General features: G+C 48.9%; 1 protein-coding gene across 1 annotated transcript; it reads right to left on the reverse strand.

Annotated features, from left to right (window-relative positions):
- Positions 1–531: 531 nt before the first annotated feature.
- Positions 532–20808, reverse strand: SF3A1 (splicing factor 3a subunit 1). The gene is made up of 16 exons (XM_004766440.3): positions 20648–20808; positions 17797–17918; positions 12823–13030; positions 11489–11746; positions 8635–8709; positions 7760–7910; positions 7263–7456; positions 6281–6398; positions 5815–6000; positions 5047–5168; positions 4698–4943; positions 3928–4135; positions 3301–3455; positions 2203–2304; positions 2008–2079; positions 532–1223 (listed from the first exon to the last, which is right to left on the reverse strand). Exons 1-16 carry the CDS (start codon positions 20708–20710, stop codon positions 1122–1124), a joined length of 2382 nt encoding a protein of 793 aa, XP_004766497.1. The 5' UTR covers positions 20711–20808; the 3' UTR covers positions 532–1121.
- Between the last annotated feature and the right edge of the window lie 29 nt (positions 20809–20837).

Consider the following 20837-nt stretch of genomic DNA (forward strand, 5'->3'; position numbering starts at 1 on the left):
TCTCCACTGCCCACTGGCCCAGAAACTGCATCATACTTGTCCTTGTTCTTCTGTGGTCCTGGCATGCTGAAAGCATTTTGTAGCAGTCTATTAAATACACAGAGTATGCCTTTGAAGGATCCAAATATTTTAAGAGCTACAGAAATAAATGTAAGACAAATTCATAAAAGACTTGGTGGTGGTTAAGAATTTAGTTCAAAGCCCAACATTCCAGCGCACCTGGGTGGCTCAGTCAGTTAAGCGTCTGCCTTCAGCTCAGGCCATGATCTCAGGGTCCTGAGATTAAGCCCCACAGTGGACTCCTCTATTCCATGGGGAGTCAGCTTCTCCCTCTCCCTCTGCCCCTTCCCTGCCCCCCTCCTCCGCTTGTGTGCTCTCTCAAATAAAATCTTAAAAAACAAAAAAAAAAAACAAAAAAAACCTCCAACATTCTCAGAGTAGAAGAGAAGACACAACGTACTGTGCCATGTTCCCACTGTCTTGGGTCTGGACAGAGCACAGGTGGCCAAGGGACAAGTCTTACAACACTGATTTCACAAGAAGGATACAAGAGGTTTATTAGACAACCCATGGCAAGATACAAAATAATTGATAATGAGAACAACCATACTCTATCAGTCAGGTGCTACTTGGGACTATGACACTATCCCACAGGACATTTCTGGGTTTGTATCTCCTAATGCGCTACCTAAAGAAATGAATCCCCTCAAATCAGGACTCAAACACAAAGGGATTATACAAAATGATTAATAATGACAACCACCATACTCTCATCAGCCAGGTGCTACTTGGTTCTATGACACTATCCCACAGCACATTTTTGCATTCACATCTCCTAATGTGCTACCTAAAGAAACGAATCCCCTCAAATCAAGACTCAAACACAAAGGGATTCCAGAGACCACTAGGGAAGAGACTAGCTTTGAAAGCTCTCCCTTATCAATGTAGAGAAGGGATGGGGTAAGAAAACTTGGCAGGACAATTTGAATTTCCAAACTCAGTAAGAGGGAAACAAGTGTACAAGGCAGGGTCTCCTGGGACTGGGGCAGAGAGCAGGACAGTGGGAGACAGGAAACGGCAAAAACGGCAGTGGCTGAGACCTGACAGCAAGTTTCTCTTCTCTACTTCTTCCGCCCGCCTCTCTCCTTGAGGGCCAGGTGGATGATGGCGCCGTTGGCCATGTTGTAATAAGCCAATGAGTTGGAATCCTTGATGAAAATGCCCTGGAAAACAGACGATGTGCTTTAGCGTGGGGGCAACCTGGCCTTGAACAGTGTAGTTTTTTAACTCCCAACATCCATTCCCTCTGAACTCAGTGAATACAGGGGCCTGAGAGAAGACAGGGCAATGGCAGGGCATGTGGGTAGGGTTGGCACAGGGAGGACCGAAGATCTCCAGTTCCCCGAGAAAGCTCTGCTTTCCTTCCCTCCTAGTAACCCATGCTCTCCCTCTTTGTCAACTTCCCAAGAAGGTGGCCCAGACCAAACCCCATGGAATTCTGACCCTCAAATCTGAAGACCTTTCTGAGATCAATCCAAGAGTCTGAGACTGAGGCTCAGAGTAGCGATTTGTCAAAGTCCTGAGAGGGAGAATAAAGCAGCCCCATGTGGGTGGGTATGCACCAGGTGGAGCTAGACTATCACTTCTGCATCCCTGCACAAAGCCAGGCTACCCCAGACCACACTAGCTGGGATGGCTCCACCACTGGGCCAGAAACCCACCACAGCATTCCAAGTCTTGTCCCCAGATGCCCACCCTAGTCACTGAGGCATAAAGGTTTCTGGGGCTCCATACAAGGCTATAACATGACCCAGCTACCCCAAGCCTCACCACGTCAGGCTAACTTGCCCTGGTACTCCCAGCCAGCATCACTGCTTCTAAGAAGAACAGATTTACATGGCTGCCCCCAACATGTCTCTCCACTCCTTTGATTCCACAAGGGATTTAGTTTCTGGGATGGCAGAGGTGTTGAGACCCAAGGGGCAGGACCACCAACGTCTGACTCACCTCATACTGCAGCTTCTGTTTCCCTGCAGGCATACCCGTGGCTTCGTGAATCTTCACCTTGATGACAGAGACCTGTGGGACGGAGAGGTCATTCAACTCCTTGCTAAGGTCCGCTGAAGGAAGCTGACCTGCCCCCCCCCACCCGACTCCTTGGATCCCCTGCACCTGATGCCACTTAGCAGCAGCAAATCATACCTGGTCTGTGAGCGGGAGTGTGAAGACCAGCACCTGTCCGTTCAGTTTCCATTCAGTCTTATCCTGCATGTTGGGCACTTGGACTTTGATGGACACTGGACCCTACAAAACAGGACATGGCAATTATGCCCGGGGAACCCTGAACCCATCAGAAAATATGGTTTCCTATTCCTGGGCCACCATAAACAATGTCACCCGTCCATCTGGCCTCTTGGACCCTAGCCCAATTCACTAACAGCACTAGTGACATGGCACAACTCACTTCCCGTTTTTTCTTTTCTTTAAAATGGTTTCTTTTCTTTAAAATGGTCTCTACCGTGCCCCCTAGTGAGTCTAGAACTGACAAAGTGTTAAGAAAATGCCCTGTAAAAGCATCAGAAGCACCAGAGACAGAGAGCATATAAACTGCAAAGTCAGAAAACCTGGGCTCCCAACTCCTCTAACCAGGTCTCACTAAGCCTTAACACCAAGTTTATAAAGCAAGTGATCACAACAGCTCCACGGTACTGCTGTAAGCACTGCGAAGACACGGGCCCACAAAATGTGTAGCTCTACCTTGGCACTTCAGCTGGTACTGAGAAAATGGGAAGTGCTACCGGAAAGGGGAAAAAAAAGGCTTGGGTCAAATGGACTGGGGGAGTGGGGCTAGGACTGCTTCTGCCTCCTCACTAGAAGCCGACAGACTCCCTAGGCTCTGGAAGCACCAGGATTTCCCTTATTTCTAGTATCCCAACAGAATTCCCACAACAAGGGGAACTCCAAAGGGCTGCAGCCAGAGGAGGAGGCCACAAAGAAATTAAGAACTACACCCAGGCTTTCTTTCAGTATCCAGGGCCCCGTTCATACTCAAGTCCTGTCTGCTGGTCTCCACAAGAATTCACACCAGAGGGACCACCTACTCAGCCTGCTCCTTTCACTGTTAACTGTGCATCCACTGGGCGCTCAGAAGCCCTTCCAGGCCTCCAATATCTGACTCGGGCCCCTGAAGCCAGAGGAGTGGGAGCGGAACATGGTGGGGCAGGGAGTGTGGAACCACAGTGGAACTGGACCCCCCCAGCTGGGCATTATGACCATGGCTGGCACTCTGGTATCACTGACCTTGTTTCTGCGCAGGAACTCCTCTTCAGGCACGAGGCTGTCTTCTGTCTTCAGTTTTTTGGAGGCAGGCTCATCCTCCATGGGAGGTGGAGGGTGGACAGGGGGCATTGGGGCTGGAGCTGGGACAGGGGCCACGGGTGGAGCGGGCACAAATGCTGCAAGGACAAGAATAAGTGGTTGCGTGAGTGGGAGGAAGGCCCTGGGACTCAGGGCTGGTAAAGGATGAGGGGAGATTGCAAAGGTTTCCCACTTTTCCCAGTCGAAAGTGTGAAGGGTCACTCCTCGCCAAGTCTGGCAGCCAGCAGGAAACGGGGCAGCAGGGGCAGGATTGATAGACAGACTGGGTGCCAGCTGACAGGCAAGCATCACTGGGCCTCTGCACCTGTCTGGAGCCTGACTATCCTGGTGCACAGACCCCAGCTTTGCCACGTCAGCCCATCTCCCCCAGGACCTGTGGCTCCCCAGCTCGTAGCTCAGGGACCACTCATGTGGGGAAGCTAAGGCTCCCCTCTGGGTTGGCCCCCCAGTTGTAACAGCTGGGCAGTACTGCCAGCCACTGCACTGCTTGCAGTGCTTAGTCTACAGTCCTGACCCAACGGCCTGGAAGGTGGCACGAGAGACACTGACCTGTTGGCACAATCATGGGGGGTGGGCGGGGTGCCATAATAGGAGGGGCCGAGGGAGGCATGGGCACCACGTTGATCCTGGGCGCATGGATGATAGGCGGCATGGGGGCAATCACTGAGCCCGGGGGTAGTCGGACCACTGATGCCATTGGGGGGCGAGGCATGACAGGTACTGCAGACACAACTGTGGTACGGACAGGAGGCGGCATCTGCAGAAGAGGAGGGACCCAGAGGTGAAAGGAAGCCAAAGCTGGACCTCAAGGGCAAATAAGGCTGGTGATTAGCCCCCTGCAGCCTTTGACGATGGGGACTAGACAGCTCTGACGGAGTTCCCTGAGAGACTGCAGGCTCACAACCAGACTCTGACAGGAATTATGCTGAGAGGCCCAGAGTGACACTCTTTCCACTTGGGACTCTACCAGCTGCTTGTGGCAGATGCTGAAAAACCCACTAAAGAGGCCGACCTCAACTTAGCTTCCTGGAGACGGGCCAGAGATCCTCGAAGACCTGCTAAGCCCTGCAGCCCTTCTCTGTCCTAAGCCTGCTTCTCACATTTGCCTCTTGCCTCCCTCCCTCCCATGCTCCAATCCTCCCCCACAGAGGAAGATCAGACCAGAGGCTCCCACTTACAATTAAAGAGTTCTTTGTCTCTCAACTTGACCCAAACAGTGCCTGGGTCCCACTATAAGGAAGCTGTTCTTCTCAGCCAATAGTGTCCAACCCCAAGAACCAAGCTCTGCAAAATCAGTCCCAAAGTGGCTACTGGCTTACCGCGGGTGGCCGGGGCACGGAAGTAATGGGTGGGGCAGAGCTAGGAATGTTGGTGGCTGAAGACGGAGGTGGTGGCTGCTGGGGAAGTTCATTGGGTTTGCTAGGGCCAATCTTCTCTTTGGTATCATCCTCTGGCACCAGGCCCTTGGCCTTATGGATGGCCTCAATCTGCTCCTGGAGGGTAATGTTGGCCTGGGCAGCCTGCTGGGTCCGGGCCATGCTACCCGAGTGGCCGTCCCAGGTCACCTGCAAGGGAAAGCAAAGCCACAGCTTGTCAGGGATCCTAAAATGCAGCTCAAGTATACAATTATGAGAGTGGAGAAGGCACTAGAATCCATCAGAACTGCACCTTTTCCTCTGGCTTCTGGATTTCTTCCTCACCAATCTTCTTACCGATGGCTGTTTCTTCTACACCAAAGATGTCAGTACGCCGCTCAGCCAACTGTTTCAAGCTGCTTTCAATATCCAGACCTGGATGCAGTCACAGAACGGAGGCAGGGGACAGAAAGGAAACTAAAACCACGTGCCCTTCTAACAGAGAGCCCCAACTCTCCTGGTGCAGAGTAGAGGCTAGTCCTGTGGGGCAGGCTGAGTCTGGGTCCCAATATAGCATGCCCCATCTCTGAGCCTGGGGAAGCCCAACCAGCACTAAGGCTGTATGCTAGAGCTTGTCCAACCACATGACTTAAGAAAAGCAATTGCAAGGACTGTGTCATGGCAAGTGGCAATCAGGACTACAAGCTTACTCTCCTGCCTCTGGGACAGTTTTCTTCCCATCGTGTCTCATTTCAAAGCACTAAGGGTGCTCCAGCCAGCAGAGCCCTCATTCTAAGACAGCCCCAAGATGGTCAACTTCCCCGGCTCTGGTATGTCCGGGATGGCGTCCATGTCAGGTGCCTGCCTTTGGAGGAGCCTTATAAAGAGTGCTTCTGGAAAATGGGGAATTCTTTTGTAGCATCACAGGCTGTACCTATCCTCACAAATTTTTGTCTGACCTCAGATGTTGCTCTGTTTGGTTAAAACAAACTGACCACATTTCAGAGATTCCCATGGCTCAAAGTAAGTCTGGGCTGAGTCAGAGCAGGGGTTTGGACTGGCTGGGAGAACCCCACCTCACCTGGTGCATATACTTCATCATCGCTCTGCTTCTCCCGGATGGAGCGATCTCGCTGCTCTAGCCAGCGGGGATCGAGAAGCCCGATGCGCATGTGCTCCTGCATTTTGCTGGCGGGGATCTTCTCCCCCGTGATTGGAGACACAAGATACTCATCTGGAGCAGGGGCTGGAGGCAGGGGCTTGGAAGCTAAAAGGAAAGAGATTTCTGAATGAGAACACTGGGAAGCAGCCAGGGTTAAGGGACTACGGTTTTATTTGTGTCTCCCTCATCTGAGACCCATCCATTTAGTGCCATGCTGTAGCCCGCCTTGTGTAAGACACCTGGGCACCAGAGATGACTCAGCTCTGTTCCCCATCACCAGGCCTGCGAAAGAGGGGCTATCGATGCCTTGGTGATATGCCACCTCACCCCCTCCTAGAAACAGACAGCCCTGAGGAACATGTGAGGGCAGGAAAGAAGACCCTACCTTTGGGGTCATAATCCTTCCGAACAATGACCTGGTCTGGAGTTGGGGGCAGAGGAGGTGGCATGGGTGTCTCTGGGGGTGGGGGCACTTTCTGCCCTTCTTCTTCATCATCCGAACCCTGAAAAGCAAAGCAATGGCAGGACTCAGAAAAGAGCCAATAGGCCACCTCCCTGCAGCTAAGCCCTGGCGGCTCTCAGGGTGGCAAAGAGCCTAGGTCCCTGCCAGCCAGCATCCATGTGCTAAGCCTCCAGGGGCAGCCGAGGCCAGGCGGCAGCTGGCCAAGCTCCTTCCTCGCAACATGAATGGGAGTTCTGGGGGCCGTGGTGCTAACACTCCGCCCAGGCATTTCCAGCAGCTGGCACCAGGCAGTCCCAGGAGGCCAAGGGCAGTTAAACATGCTGGGGAGGGGTGCGGGGGGCAAGTCAGCACTCAATGGTAGCTGCTCATGGAGGAACGCTGGGAGGGAGAGAAAAAGTCAATTCCCACAGACACAGGGGCCATTCTTCTCACACACAAATTCTTTCCAAGGGGAGGAGAGCTGCTTGGCTCTGAAGACTCTATGCCTGCTGGGAAGGGGTAGAGGTGGCCGAAAGGAAGCAGAGGCTACACTAAGAAAAGCTCTGGGAACTGCTGATCATTTGGGCCTAAGTTCAAATGCATCAAAGCACGTGGTGCAAAGTATTCCCTTACTGAGAGTTGGCATGGGGGCAGGAGGGAGCAGGGCCTCTGGGCGAAGCTGGGAAGATCACAGAACAGAGCCAGCACAGCTTTCAGATCCTTGCCTATGAATGAATCTTTGTTGCCCAAGCTGGAAAGAGGCTCTATGCTCCCTGGGTCTGGGCAGCTGCTCAGCCAGCATGCCTTATTCGGGACCCACGCCTCCTCTCAAGGATCACAAGGGAGCTGATCTGAAATGTGAAGCGCACCCCCATACCAAGCTCCAGAGGGAAAGGCCAGCTTGTAAGCCCTCCCAGAAGCATACCTCGTCCATGTCTTGCACTTGGGTGTCCTGGTCCAACTGCGAAGGAGGCTCCTCCGCCTTCTCCTGTTTCTCGTCCTCATCATCAGACTCGACCTCCATCTCAACCTCTTCACTCTCCCCAAACTTCTCGTAGCGCTCCTGAATGAGAATTCGGGCCCCCAGCTCCTCTGGGGTGGTGGGGGGAGGGAAATTCCCTGGCAGGGGGTAATCCAGAGTCAAAAGGAGACCTCCACAGACACTCCTTATCAAAGGCCTGCCCCTTGATCTACCCTCTACACACTGTAAGCTCTCCCAGCTCCAGACCCAAGGTCTGGCACATTTGCTCAATTGGGTTAAGTGGGACAATGTGGCAAATCAGAAGTCTTCTGGCAGCAGAGATAAAACAGATAGATAAAACCCTCTGGGGGGACTATAGTGCTCTGTGGGAAGAGATGTATACCTGAGATATTCCAGATGGTTCCAAGCTCCTGGCTCCCCACCTGGAGTCACAGACCTACCTTGCTCATTGGGCTGGAAGTCTACTGTTTCCACCACCACAAAATCATGCCAGTCAATCTGCGCATAGGCCACCCGCTCCTTCTCCTTTTCCTCCTCTTCCTTCTTCCTCTCTCGCTCCTGGAACTTGGCCCACTCCACCCGGTAACACACCTGAGGAGATAGGAAACGGCACAATGCTAAGCTGAATCAGGGTCTGTTCCTGATGGGTCTGACCCCTCCAGCACCTTCACCCAAGCCAGCATCTCCTTTGGAACAGGGAGCTGCTCGGCCTACAAGGGCAACTTCCTGGCGGAAACTATGGTATTTGCATTTGGTTTCAGTCAAGCCCAGTGCCCAGACAGGAAAAAAAAAATCTAAATGCCACAGAAACCTTGTGTCTAGGCCTCAAGGACAGCCATTTGTTATAACCTCAGAGTTTTCTGCTTGAGTTGGCAAGGGGCATGATGCTCACAGAACAGCAAGCTCTGTCCCAGGAAGTCTGACCAAGTACCCATGAGAGAAGCAGTGGTCTGAGTGCCTGAGAAACAAAGCCTTCATGCAGCCACCCAAAACAGGCAGTGCCAACTGGCCTTCTCTCCTCAACTCTGAAAATGTGGGGCTTCAAATTGCATCTGGCCAGAAACAGGCCAGAAAACCTGTTCAGGAGTTGGCTTCTAGTAAGGGCAGAAAAGAGAAAGATCCAGTAAAACTGAAAGAAAAGCAGAAAGGGAGCAGAGAGCCCAGGATTCTTCAGCCTTTGTGGCCACAAGGTCTTTCTTTCCACCACTCCTGTGCCTAGAACACAACAAGGTCCTGCCCTGGAGCCCATTTCCAAATATGAAACAACCCACACAAGGTCACTTGCATTGAAGTAACTAGTTATAATTTAGTTTACCTGGTCCAAAACTTCTCGGGGGTTCTCAGCCTCTTTCTTGAGCTTTGTAAATAAGCCTTTAGGAGGAATCAAGATCTGAAACATGGGAAGAGTTAAAGCAACTATCAGTGCAGCACAACCCAGGACAAAGAGGGGGCTTCCCGGGGCTTGTGGAACAGCATAGGACAAGCAAAAGCATGGGGTTCCACGTCCCAATCCCAGCTCCACTTTGCGCAAGTCACTTAACCTCTGTAACTTGGCTGTCTTCTATAAATAGTAACATCACTGCTTAAAGGTGGCACAGTCAATGTAAAAGGCAGCTGCAAGGACGAGCAAGAAAATCCACAAAAGAGCACTACCCACTACCCAGCGTACAGTCCACATGCCCTGGCTGCTCTCAACACGGGGCTGCTACCACCCTCTGGCACATGCCACCAGGCCCTTTCGCACGTGCTCACCTGATGATCCTACTCCACACTACTGCCCACAGATCCCAACTCCCACATTCTGTCCCCTGCTTTCCGTTTCTCCATAGTATTTATTACCATCGGACAACCACTGACATTGCACTTGCTTTTCGCCCCCCTCACCAGACCAGAAACTCTGTAAAGACAGAGATTTCTCTGTCTTCTGTTCACTATTATATCTCTAGCATTTGAAAGAAAGCCTGACACTGAATATATAGTTGATGAGACAATGAATGATGGCATTGTTCAAAATAGCATAAATCCCAACAGTTTATCATTGGTAAAGTGGCTCAGCCCTACTCTATCATCCCTAGACCTCTACCTCAGAAATAAATCTGCCCTAGAGTCTCCAATGACTAGAGACCGACACCAGTGCCCTCAGGTTAGAGTACTAAATGTCAATACCCAAGTCCTGAGAGAAAAGGAATAATAGGAAAGTAACAGACTACAAAGGGATCTGGGGACGTTTAACCCTGGAAGTGGTCCACTAGGTAAAATCAAGGCAGGGCTCCCTTAAAATTGTTACCGTGTAATTAATTACACTAACCCTCTGGCTTTCCATGATTGTTATTTTAATGACTCTACCATTTTTTTACTTGATCATTTTCTAAATACACACATTTTTACAATTCTTTCTAGTTACATACTTAGAGTGAACTAAGTAAATTATTACAGTCCTTTCAAGCCAGATATTTAATGTGCTGTTTCTAAATATCAAGAACAGATGTACAAACCAGGCAACTAAAAAGAGAATGCAACCGCCACAAGAAGTTGGGGGGGGGGGAAGCACCAAAAAAACAAACCAAAAAAAAAAAAAAACCCCCAAAACCCAAGCCACTAGCAAATCTGTATCAGCGTGCTTTGCAAGAAATTAACAATCTAACTGTTTTTAAATACTAATACCCACTTGTCCAGATTCTTGATTACAACAATGTAGCATGAAATTAAGATCTTCTTGTTCCAGACCCTGAGGCCCAGATCTTAGGGGCTAGAGTGAAAATGCCAGAGTTCAAGTTCCCAGCTCAGCCCTGACAAAATTAATTCTCTGTGCCTACTTCCTCTTCTATAAAAATACGTACAGCAGTGGCTAACTTATCAATTACCACAGATTAAATGAGAAAATGCTACATATATAAATATTTCAACAATACTGTCTATATCTCCTTAAGTTACACTGTCTCCCAATGCTTACTTAAATTATATTTCTAATCCAAGGTACTTTTTAGGGTGAAGAACAACATAGATGTTGGGGTCAGTGCAGCTACTTACTAGCTGAGAGACCATGAGTAAGGAACTTCAACTCTCTGAGCCTATCTCTGCTTTTGAAAAAGGGGAAGGGGAGGGGGAATACTTCCTGGATTCTTATGATGATTAAACTGGGCAAAAGAAGGCAACTATTGGGACACCTGGGTGGCTCAGTTGGTTAAGCAGCTGCCTTCGGCTCAGGTCATGATCCCAGCGTTCTGGGATCGAGTCCCACATCGGGCTCCTTGCTCCGCAGGGAGCCTGCTTCTCCCTCTGACTCTGCCTTCCACTCTGTCTACCTATGCTCACTCTCGCTCGCGCTCTCTCTGACAAATAAATAAATAAAATCTTTAAAAAAAAAAAAAGAAGGCAACTATTAAGGGCTTCCTTCTTCTTAGGTCCCGTGCTAGGCAACTGAACATTCTGATGTACTTAAAAGCAGCTAGCACTTGGCCTTGTCACATAGCAAGCACCATCCTAATGGCAGTTATCAATCACATGTTTCACTGCTCTTTAAAATCAGCAGTCTAGGGGCACTTGGGTAGCTCAGTGGGTTAAGCCTCTGCCTTCAGCTCAGGTCATGGTCTGAGGGTCTTGGGACTGAGCCCCACATCAGGCTCTCAGTTCAGAAGGGAGCCTGCTTCTCTCTCTCTCTCTCTCTACCTGCCTCTCTGCCTACTTGTGATCTCTTTCTCTGTTAAATAAGTAAATAAAATCTTAAAAACAAACAAAGAAACAAACAAAAAAAACCCCCAGCATTCTATGCTACATTTAAATGGCAGAATGGAATAGAAATCAAGACTTTAGGGACACCTGGGTGGCTCAGTCAGTTAAGTGGCTGCCTTCAGCTCAGGTGATGATCCCAGGGTTCTGGGACTGAGCCCCACACTGGGCTCCTTGCTCAGAGGAAAGCCTGCTTCTCCCCTGCCTACTGCTCCCCCTGACTGTGCTTGTTTTCTCCCTCCCTCTCTCTCTGTGTCAGATAGATAAAATCAGAATAGATAAAATCTTTACTTAAAAAAAAAATCTAGACTGTACACTGAACTGGAATTTTTAACCTCTGCCCGAGGGCCCACAGACGAGTCAAGTTCTTAGAGACACAAGTAGATACAGTGCCTTCCTGCCCTAGGCCCAGCACCCCTGCCCCTGTCCTGCCCAGGCACCTTGGTGTACTGTTCCACCAGCTTCGTGAAGTAGTTGAAGAGGCTATGCTGCGGGCGGAGGAAGTCAAACTGGTAGTTACGCTGCTCCTTCTGCATCAACTGGGTCAGAAACTGGCGGCCGTTCCTGGCCACAAACTGAGCCGTCAGCTTCACCACGTCCAGGTCAAAGGCTGAGATGGAGGGGGGGTCTGCTATGAACTCAAACTCAGGAGGGGGCTCTTTCGGCACGATGGTCTCTTGTATCACCTGGGCTTGAACCTAAGACGCGGAGAGAATGTGAGGCTCGAGAGAGGGTAGGAAGACACTCCCGACAGGATGGCACAGGCCTCCACATTTCTGCCAATCACCTGCACACCACTGGCCCACAGTGTGAGAGAATCCTAACTCACAAGAGCACTGATTTCTTGGCCAACTGTGGCCTCCACTCCCTGAATGGCTTGGACCAAGAACCATGCCCCTCTGTATTTCTGTTGTGGCCATGAAACCGAGGGCCAAAATCGGGTGGCAGAAAAAAATCTGACTAACACATGCCTTATTAAATCCCACCCCAGGGGGATGAAGGATACAGTCAGCCCTACACTCTGCAGAGGACCCACTGGACAGAGGACTTCCACATTTGTTACCTCGCCTGACCTCCACACAAACCATGTGGTGGACAGAATTACTACTGTGAATCCCTTTTACAGATTAGGAAACTGGAGTAGCCTGAGGCTCTAGAAGTGGTAAACTACAATGGAAGGTCACAAAATCTATTCCAACCTTTATTTCCCACTGTAAAACAGGAGGTAGCCTTTGCCACCATGCTCCAGGAATATAGCAGAGAGAAGGGACTAGTCTAGGTCTATACAGGAGGCAAAATGTGCCAGCCCTTCTTGTCTTAACTGATAACCCTAAATGTCCCTAGTGATGGACCTAGAGAAGATTAGGGTATTAAGGTGGGCCACATGGAGGGACCCCAGGAAGGTGAAATGGATGGGAGGGATGGCTCAAGGGGCCCACAAGCCACATCACAGCACTGTCCTCGCTCCATGGACAAGGCAAAGAGGAGGGCCAAGGGCCTAAACTCTGGATTGCTGACCGTGTGGCCTGGGTCAAGCGTACTTCCCCAAGCCTCAGGTTCCTCATCTGTAAAATGGTCACTTTGCTGTCCTCCTCACGAGCTGCTGGGAGGTGCCAATGAGACTCCTAAAATACTGAGCACAGAGCTGGACAAGCAGTACTCAAGAAACATCAAAGGTGGTAGTGAGGTTTAGACAGCAGAGCTCATTACCTTCCCCTCCATGGCCTGCCTTCCCTCTCAGCCCTGGGGATATGAAGGAGGGGATGGCTCTAACCTTCTGGGGCAGCTGCTGCTGGGTGGCCTGCTGCTGCTGCTGCATGACCTTGGGGATGGCGGCCGAGGGCTCCTGAGCCTTCCCCTCCTTGAATTCGCTGACCTTGTGGCGGTAGTAGGCATGGTAAGGATCGTTAGGGTTCAAGAAGTTAAACTTGGGATTGTTGATCTCGTTCTGTCGTATCCTAGCTTCAAATTCAGGTCCGTTTCTACAAGGAGGAAAAGAGAGAATTAACATCACAAGCCTGACAATTGCCTAAATGCAGAACACTGCCCCTTCAAGCCCCCTACTTGCCACCACTTGCCACTCAAGCTAGCCCAGGCCTGAGCGCAACAGAGGTCCTCTTCGAGGTTCCTAGTGTCAGTGGCCAAAGTCCTCCACCTCCTCCAAGGTTGGGCCAGGCCTCCACAGGGTCTCCCAGACCTCTATTGCTCCTGTAGCTCTTCTGCTAGTCCTGCCATCCCACAACTATCTAAACTCATTGCTTTTTTCTTTGAATAAATTTATTTTAAAATGCAGTTTAAAAAGAAGACGTATTACTACTTCACATAAAAATCAGTAGAGCTTTACACTAACAAAAGGAAACATAAAATTAAACACAATGAAAATAAAGTAGTATCATTAAAGTCTCGCTCCAAGTTTGCAGAGATGAAGGCCAGTTCTCTTAGTTAAAAAGGGAGATGACAGAGGGCTGCAGTGGTATTAAGGATACTCTAGCACCAAACTGACACTTTGTCCTTTGGGTAACCACAAGGGTTGGAAAAAAACATCTAAGTGTAAACAATTTCATGTAATGCTTTGTCCAAGTACCACCTAGCATCACCTCATTTAGTACTGGGTGAGGCCCACAAAAGAAACACTGTGCTCTCCAAGGACCCGGATCTGTGCTGCTGCATACGGCACATCCACATGACAAGAGGAGAGCTTTAGAAGGGAGATCTCCCATCTCTCCCCGTACTGAGAAAGTTTACCACATATACCCTAGGTCTTTGCATGCCTTTAAAAACCTCAGGACTGGGGCACCTGGGTGGCTCAGTTAACGGGTTAAGTGTCTGCCTTTGGCTCACGTCGTGATACTCGTGTGCTGGGATCAAGCCCCACATCAGCCTCCTTGCTCAGCAGGGAGCCTGCTTCTCCTTCTCCCTCTGCTGCTCCCCCTGCTTGTGCTCTCTCTCTCGCTATTTCTCTCCCTGTCAAATAAATAAATTCTTTATAAATAAATATATAAATACCGCAGGATTAAAAAAAAATGTCCCTCTCATGATATTTGGGGAACCCTGATTTTAAGGAGTCCCAATGGTAACATTTCAAGGGTGTCTAACATATATAATACCTGTGTCACTCAAAAAGCACAATAAACTTAAAGACATAAGATATGGACACATACATGTTTTGAGTTCACTTCTGACTCACCAAGTTACCAAACCTTCCACTCTCTCTTTTTTTTTTTCTTCCTTACTAGATTACCAGGTTATTATAAAAGGATATTTTAAAGAATAAAAACAAACAGCCAGATGAAGAGTCACATAGGGATAGGTCTGGTAGAGTCCTGAGCACAGGAGATTCTGTCCCTAGAGTCTGGGGTACACCAGCCTCCTGGAACCCTCTCTGATGTGTTCTTGTTCCGACATGGAAGCTCTCTGAATCACTCTGGTTAGGATTTTTTTAATGAAGACTTCATGCCACAGGAATGATTGATTAAATCACTGGTCATTGATGACTGAACTCAATCACCAGCCCCTCTCCCCTCCCCAGAAGTCGGGAGTCCAAACTTCTCTGTCTCAAATTCCCATGTGTAAGATGCAGCTAATACGACCTTCTCTCTCTACCTTGGAGAACTCAGAAGATCAAATCAGTTAAGGAGATGGCTAAGTCTTTTGGAATCATACAGCAGTCTGAAATGCAAGGGCTGTTATTCCTATGAAGGCTAGAAAGGGCTGTTCCATAAACACTAAAGATGATGTGGGTATTAGATGTTTGTGGTGGGGCGCCTGGATAGTTCAGTCAGTTAAGTGTCCGACTCTTGATTTCAGCTCAGGGCATGATCTCGGCTCAGGGCATGATCTCAGGGTTGTGAGATCGAGCCCTGTATCTGGCTCTCCACTCAGTGCAGTCTGCTTCAGATTCTCTCTATCCCTCTCCCTCTGCCCCTCCTCCTTCTCTCTCTCTCTCTCTCTCACACACACACACATTCTCTCTAAAATAAATAAAATCTTTAAAAAAGATGTTTGTGTGGCCTCTTCCTTCACTCCTCCAGCCAGAGCCCCGCACTGAAAAGATGCCCTGAACATATCAAGGGATAGATGGTTCCAGGGGCTGCTGGCAATAGCAGCTTCACACTCTCAAGACTTTCACACCCTGGCCTTGCTAGCTGGAGGGCGAGACAGGGTACAGGCAATGCTGTGCCACAGATTAGCCTTCGTACCAAACTGTGCCATGATGGTGCTCATCAACACCCAGGCTAGGTCCTCTGCAAGTTCTGGTCACACTCTGTAGCATGAATAACGCCATGGGGTCTTAATTAGGCAATGTATGAGTCCAACTGGAACCTCATGCTTGGGGAAGAAGCACCTTCCACCTTCTGAAATAATGCAAACTACACACTCAGGTACTGATAAAGTAGGCCATCATGCCCAGCAAACACCCAGGGCAGACAAAGGGCTGCTCAAAAAGGGGGGGGGGCTCTGCTTGTCTCCTCCATCACTGCCTCCTAAGCCATAACCTCACCACATCTGGGAATAATCTGAAAGAAAATGAGAAGGCAGGAATGTTCATTCCAAGCTATTCTTTTCCTTTAAATTAACTTAATGTTAATTTTAGAATTATGTTCTCTAACACAAGGAATAGATTTCAGCACAAAAAGACATGATTCTGAGTCAACGCAGCTGGTGGGACTTTTTAAGGGTAATTTCCACTTCAGCTTCTTGACAGGAGAATGTAGGAAAGACCAAACCTAGAGAGGAAAAAAAACTTCTTTCGGAAAAACATACTCAGTGATTTTAACTGAATGCTCCATCAATCAATGTGTGAGATTCAACAGAAGTGGAAAGATGGTCCCATATGCTTCCTTTATCCCAGAGTGAGATGATGCTTGTCTGTCCCTCCATTGCAATGTAAACGAAAGCAAGTCCACAGATACTTAAAAATGCCTACAAGGCAATCACCTAAGCCAAAAATAAATCTAAAAATATGGATGCATACGTTTTTATTTTTAAGAAAACTTGGATACTCATTTCTGTGTCAGCAGAGGCTGGCACAAAATTATTGGAAAGCTACTTGGCAAAATGTTTAAGAAAATCTTTAAAAATGCTCTTTAAGCCAGTTATGTGCCACATAGAATTTTCTTCTAAGAAGACAATCTAGAAGGAAAAGAAAATGCTCAGATTTCCCCCACAGTTTTGTGTGCCAAACTGAAATGCTGGAAACAACTTGGAGGAAAGGAGAGAGGAGACAGCCAAGTCAAGGGAGGCCTGTCACCTCAACATGGTGCGTTGAGGACAGCGCAGCAGCAGAGGACTGTGGAGCAACAGGAGAAAATGCTTCTAACACAGCACAAAGGGGAAAAGCAGGATGTGAAAGTATCTACTAATATTACAAGGGTCTAAAAAAGGACGTCAAGGACCAGAAGGAAACAGGAAAGTGAAAACAGCTGGTAGAAACTATTCTGGTAATGAGACTGTAGTGATTCTTCCTCTAACACCCTTTTCCTATTTATTCTGTTTTTAAAATTATCAGGGCAAAAAGAGAAGCATGAGCGTTGCTATGAGACATTGAACATTTATCATAAACACTTACTGCCCTGAACCTAACATTGTTCCCCCAAGCACAGAGCAGATTTAATGCAATACCCTGGTTAAGCAAAGCCTTTGAAATGTGAGGCTATGAATCCGCATGGAGCCTGACAAGTAAAAGGCCTCAAAGTAACCTATGTTTCACTTTATTAAGAGGCTGGGAAGGAAGAAACCCTCTATTAAAATGTACTGTGATGGGGATACTGCCTTGGGATCACATGTGCCTCTGGAACACATGTGCCCTGACTGAGGGCAGCGGTCTGTTCAAGGCGGGCAGCTGCTTACATGCAACGAGTTGTCCAGTTTGTTGACAAAAGCCAGAAATCTAGATTTACTGTGCAAGCTCCTCATTTTTAAATGGTAGCAACTTATTCAAGTTTTTAAAAAATACATTATTGTGACGGTGACTGGGTGTTTCAGTTGGTTGAGTGTTTGACCCTTGGTTTCCGCTCAGGTCATGATCTCATGGGTCATGGGATCAAGCCTGTGTCAGGCTCCCTGCTGAGTGGGAGTCTGCTTGAAAATTCTCTCCCTCTGCCCTACCCTCTTGCTCCCTTCCTCCCTAATAAATACATCTTTAAAAAAATATGTATCATGAGGAAAAACAACAGCTCTATAGGCTGCATGTGGTCTGCTGGCTGCCAAAAAAAACACTTCAACTGGTGTGTGGGGGGTGCTGACCTTTGGAGTCAAGCGGCCAGAGGATTCCATCTGAGGAGCAGGTGTGTGTAAAACATGATGGGGAAGGATGAGAGGAATTCGCACTGACTTCCAAGTCATCCACAAAGACCACACTCAGTCCCATTCCCTCTCTCCTGCCTCATAAGAACTCTGAGCTCGTATTTTATTCCATCCTGCAGAGGCGTCAGTGGAAGCTGTGAGGAGCACAGTTCTTGCATAATGAGAATGACCAACTCCCTTTTTATGTCTTCCTCCGGCCAGCAGCTCAGACACAAACACAGACACAAATACTCTCCCTGACAAAACAGCTTTCCAGGCACTTCCTCAGGCCTATTTTGGAAGCACAGGTTCCTGGTGCTTCTGAGGCTGGGTGTGATTCACATTCTGTCACTGCCATGCCATGCCGAGACACTAATCCTGACCATGGCCCACCTCACCAGCATGCTGTGCTGTTAGATGAGCTAACGGGCCCAGGTTGACAATGCAGAAGCAGCTATGTTACCTGGCCACAAAGCTGGCAGTCTTGTCAACGATATTCCTGACTTCTGGAGGAGGATAAATAATTCCCACTACTGGCTTGGAGGGGGTAGAATCCTCCTTCGAAGAAGCTTCTTCTTCTGTGGGCTGTGAAAACAAGAAAAGGAAAATAACGTCTTGAGGTTCCTGATATGGGGGACTGAAGTCAAACTCCTCTAAAATCATTGAGAGCATGGACTCTCTCCCAGGGACTTTCCTTGAGTTAAGACCTTCTGCTCCAGAAAACCGGCTCTTAACTGCACTGTGCCTGCATGGGACTCTCCTGGGGAACCGGTGGAAAGAGCAGCCTCCTTGACTCTCACAAGCTAGCCAGTCTGTGACACCAGGAACCTGGATTTTTACCAAGTGGCCAGACGATTCAGATTTGGGGGAGAGGGGAAAGGATCTGACCACATTCTAAGAAACCATCTTCCAGAATCCAGAAGGCCATGTCTTTACCCAGGGATGTTCCTGGCACGGAATATTTAATGACTGCTGAATAAAGATGGGAAACTCCGCTGGCAGCGCCTTATGCCCTTTCCCTCTGCACCTATTCTTGTCTTAACCACCACTCAATGCTCAAATGTTCTGTGAAACCCCACTGAAATGCACAAATCAACTGTCCCATAAATTCCAGTATTCTTTCTTCACCAGCTTCTTTCCATTAGTAAACAAAGGGTGAGTCTCTCATCTGGAAAAAAAAGATAGCAGTTCCCTGCCTTCACATTCTTTTCTGCTGTTACACTCTCCCCCTCTTCCTCTGATAGCTAAATATCCTGAATTTCCAGTCTTGCCCTTCCCACTCCCCCCCCCCCAATCTGGTCCCCATCCATTTCAAGTGCCCTTCCAAAAGTCAAACATGACTGCCTAGAGCCAACTATAGCCAGCATCTGGTCATGTGACCAGTGACCATTCCTTCACAAAACTCTCCACTCAACTCCCATGCCCCATTATCTGTGTCTTTCCTTCCTGCTCACCACTCCACCTGAGCGAGTTTCCCTCCTGGCTCCTGTTTCACCTCCTGCCCTATATTAGGGTTCCCCAAACTTCTATTCTCCACAGTATTCACACTGAACTCAGGCACTCACAACTATGGCCTTTACTTCCCCTACCACCTTGGGACTGAACAATCCCACCCAAAATGATGCCTCAGATCACTGTTATGTGTCATAGAATTCTAGATTGAGCTGGCTCCGGGGCACTTTTCCTCTCAAACCGCTTTCCTCATCAACGGCCAACCACGCACTCAGTCATCCAAGTCAGAAACATGGCCCTCTTCTTCCTTCCTCGGCCTCCATATCCAATGGTAACAGTTATCAAGCACGCAGCAGGTTCCATATACCTTTCTAAAAACTAAATATATTAACTCCACAGCCCTTATGAGAGGCCCATGATGTGAATACTCATTACCGTCATTTTACCCGTGACAAAATCGAGGAACGTAAAGCTTAACTAGCCCAAATGGCAGAACCAGGAATCCAACACATCACTTGAGCTGAAGAGCCTGCACCACCAGTCATTGCGTGACTTGCGTTTGCCCATCCAGTCTGTCCCACCCCCGCCCCCAACACACCTAGGGCAGGCGCTCAGCATCTTTTGAGTAACTGTGCTCCTATATATTCTCATCACTACCTGCCTACCTGAATTTCTGAAACACAGATGTCAGTTATCCAGCTTCAAACTCCTCCTTTTCTCCCCACTGTGTACTAGGAGAAGTTCAACCGCCCCCAAAATGCATCTTTTGCTACCACTCTCCCACTCCTAAACTTCAACAACACTTTTTAATTTACTCTCCACCAGAGATACCAGGTGATCCCTACCCTGGTGTCTTTGTAATTATCTGGTATTACCTCACTTTTCCCCAAGTGACTGGGAAAATGCCAGGGATACAGATGTACTTAAAATGGACCTCTTCTGTCATGTACTCTGCTATATTCCCAACCCAAAGCAGTGGTCCCCATACAATATGTGCTCAATAAACGTTTGCTTAATGAATATAAGATGCTGTTAACCTTTCCAATCACCTGTCTGGCAAACTACTAATTCATCCTTTTAAAAGCAATTCACCTATCATTCATGTGGGTTTCACCTACTTTAATTCTCCCTTCACACCATCAAAGAAATGTTGATTAGTTTCTTTTGTACCTGATCCTTATAGGGCCTATCACAACATACTGCAATTATTTACACACCTCTTTCCCCCTCAGCTGATTTAAGGGCTGGCTGGTATCATTTATGGTGATCGAAACAATAACCATTTGTAGAATGTTCACTTATATGGCTCCCCACTTAGAACTGTGACCTCCCTAAACTAGGTATGTTTCATTCATTCTAAACACCAGCCTTGCATGGTGTTTAGCTTAGAGCAGATGCTGGGAATTAACAAAAACGTACCGTACAGGTTGGAAAACTAGGGATTACTGGGCAAAAACCGGCGGGCCGGGCAGGCGGCGGTGGGGGACGGCGACGGTGGGCCCAATAACCACAGAAAACCTATGGATGGGCTGGATCAGTGCTTCTCAAACTTTAATCAATCACCTTGAGATCTTGTTAAAATGCATAAGTATTTAGGTCTGGCATTTCTAATTAACTCCCAGGTGATGCTGATGCTGTTGGTCCGCGGACCACACTTTGAGAACCATTGTTCCAAGAGCGCTTCTTTTGCTACCAGAAGAGAGCGCAGAGCGGGAAGCGCGCTGCCTCCTGGGACTTGTAGTCCGTCCAAGCCCTCGTAAAGCGGCCGCTTCCTCCTCCGCACAAGTGAAGAGGGCCCGCACCGGAGGGGAGGACCCAGGCCAAGGATTGGGCTGCCGGTAGAGGTGCGGGGGTCGCAGTACCTGTTTGGGCTCGGTGGCCACGGGCGGTGGCGGGGGCACCGCCTGCACGGGTCCGGCCGGCATGACTGCGACGCTCAGGGCTGCCAGTCCGCCTCTCTGAAGGTGAGCGGTGCTGCGTCAAAGCAGCTTCCCGCACGGACGACACGACAAGCTCCCAAGATGGCGGCGGCCGACAGAGTCGTCGCGGAGG

The sequence above is a fragment of the Mustela putorius genome, unplaced genomic scaffold, assembly GCF_011764305.1.
Source record: "Mustela putorius furo isolate JIRA1106 unplaced genomic scaffold, ASM1176430v1.1 tig00000081_pilon_pilon_pilon, whole genome shotgun sequence".
Taxonomy (NCBI): domain Eukaryota; kingdom Metazoa; phylum Chordata; class Mammalia; order Carnivora; family Mustelidae; genus Mustela; species Mustela putorius.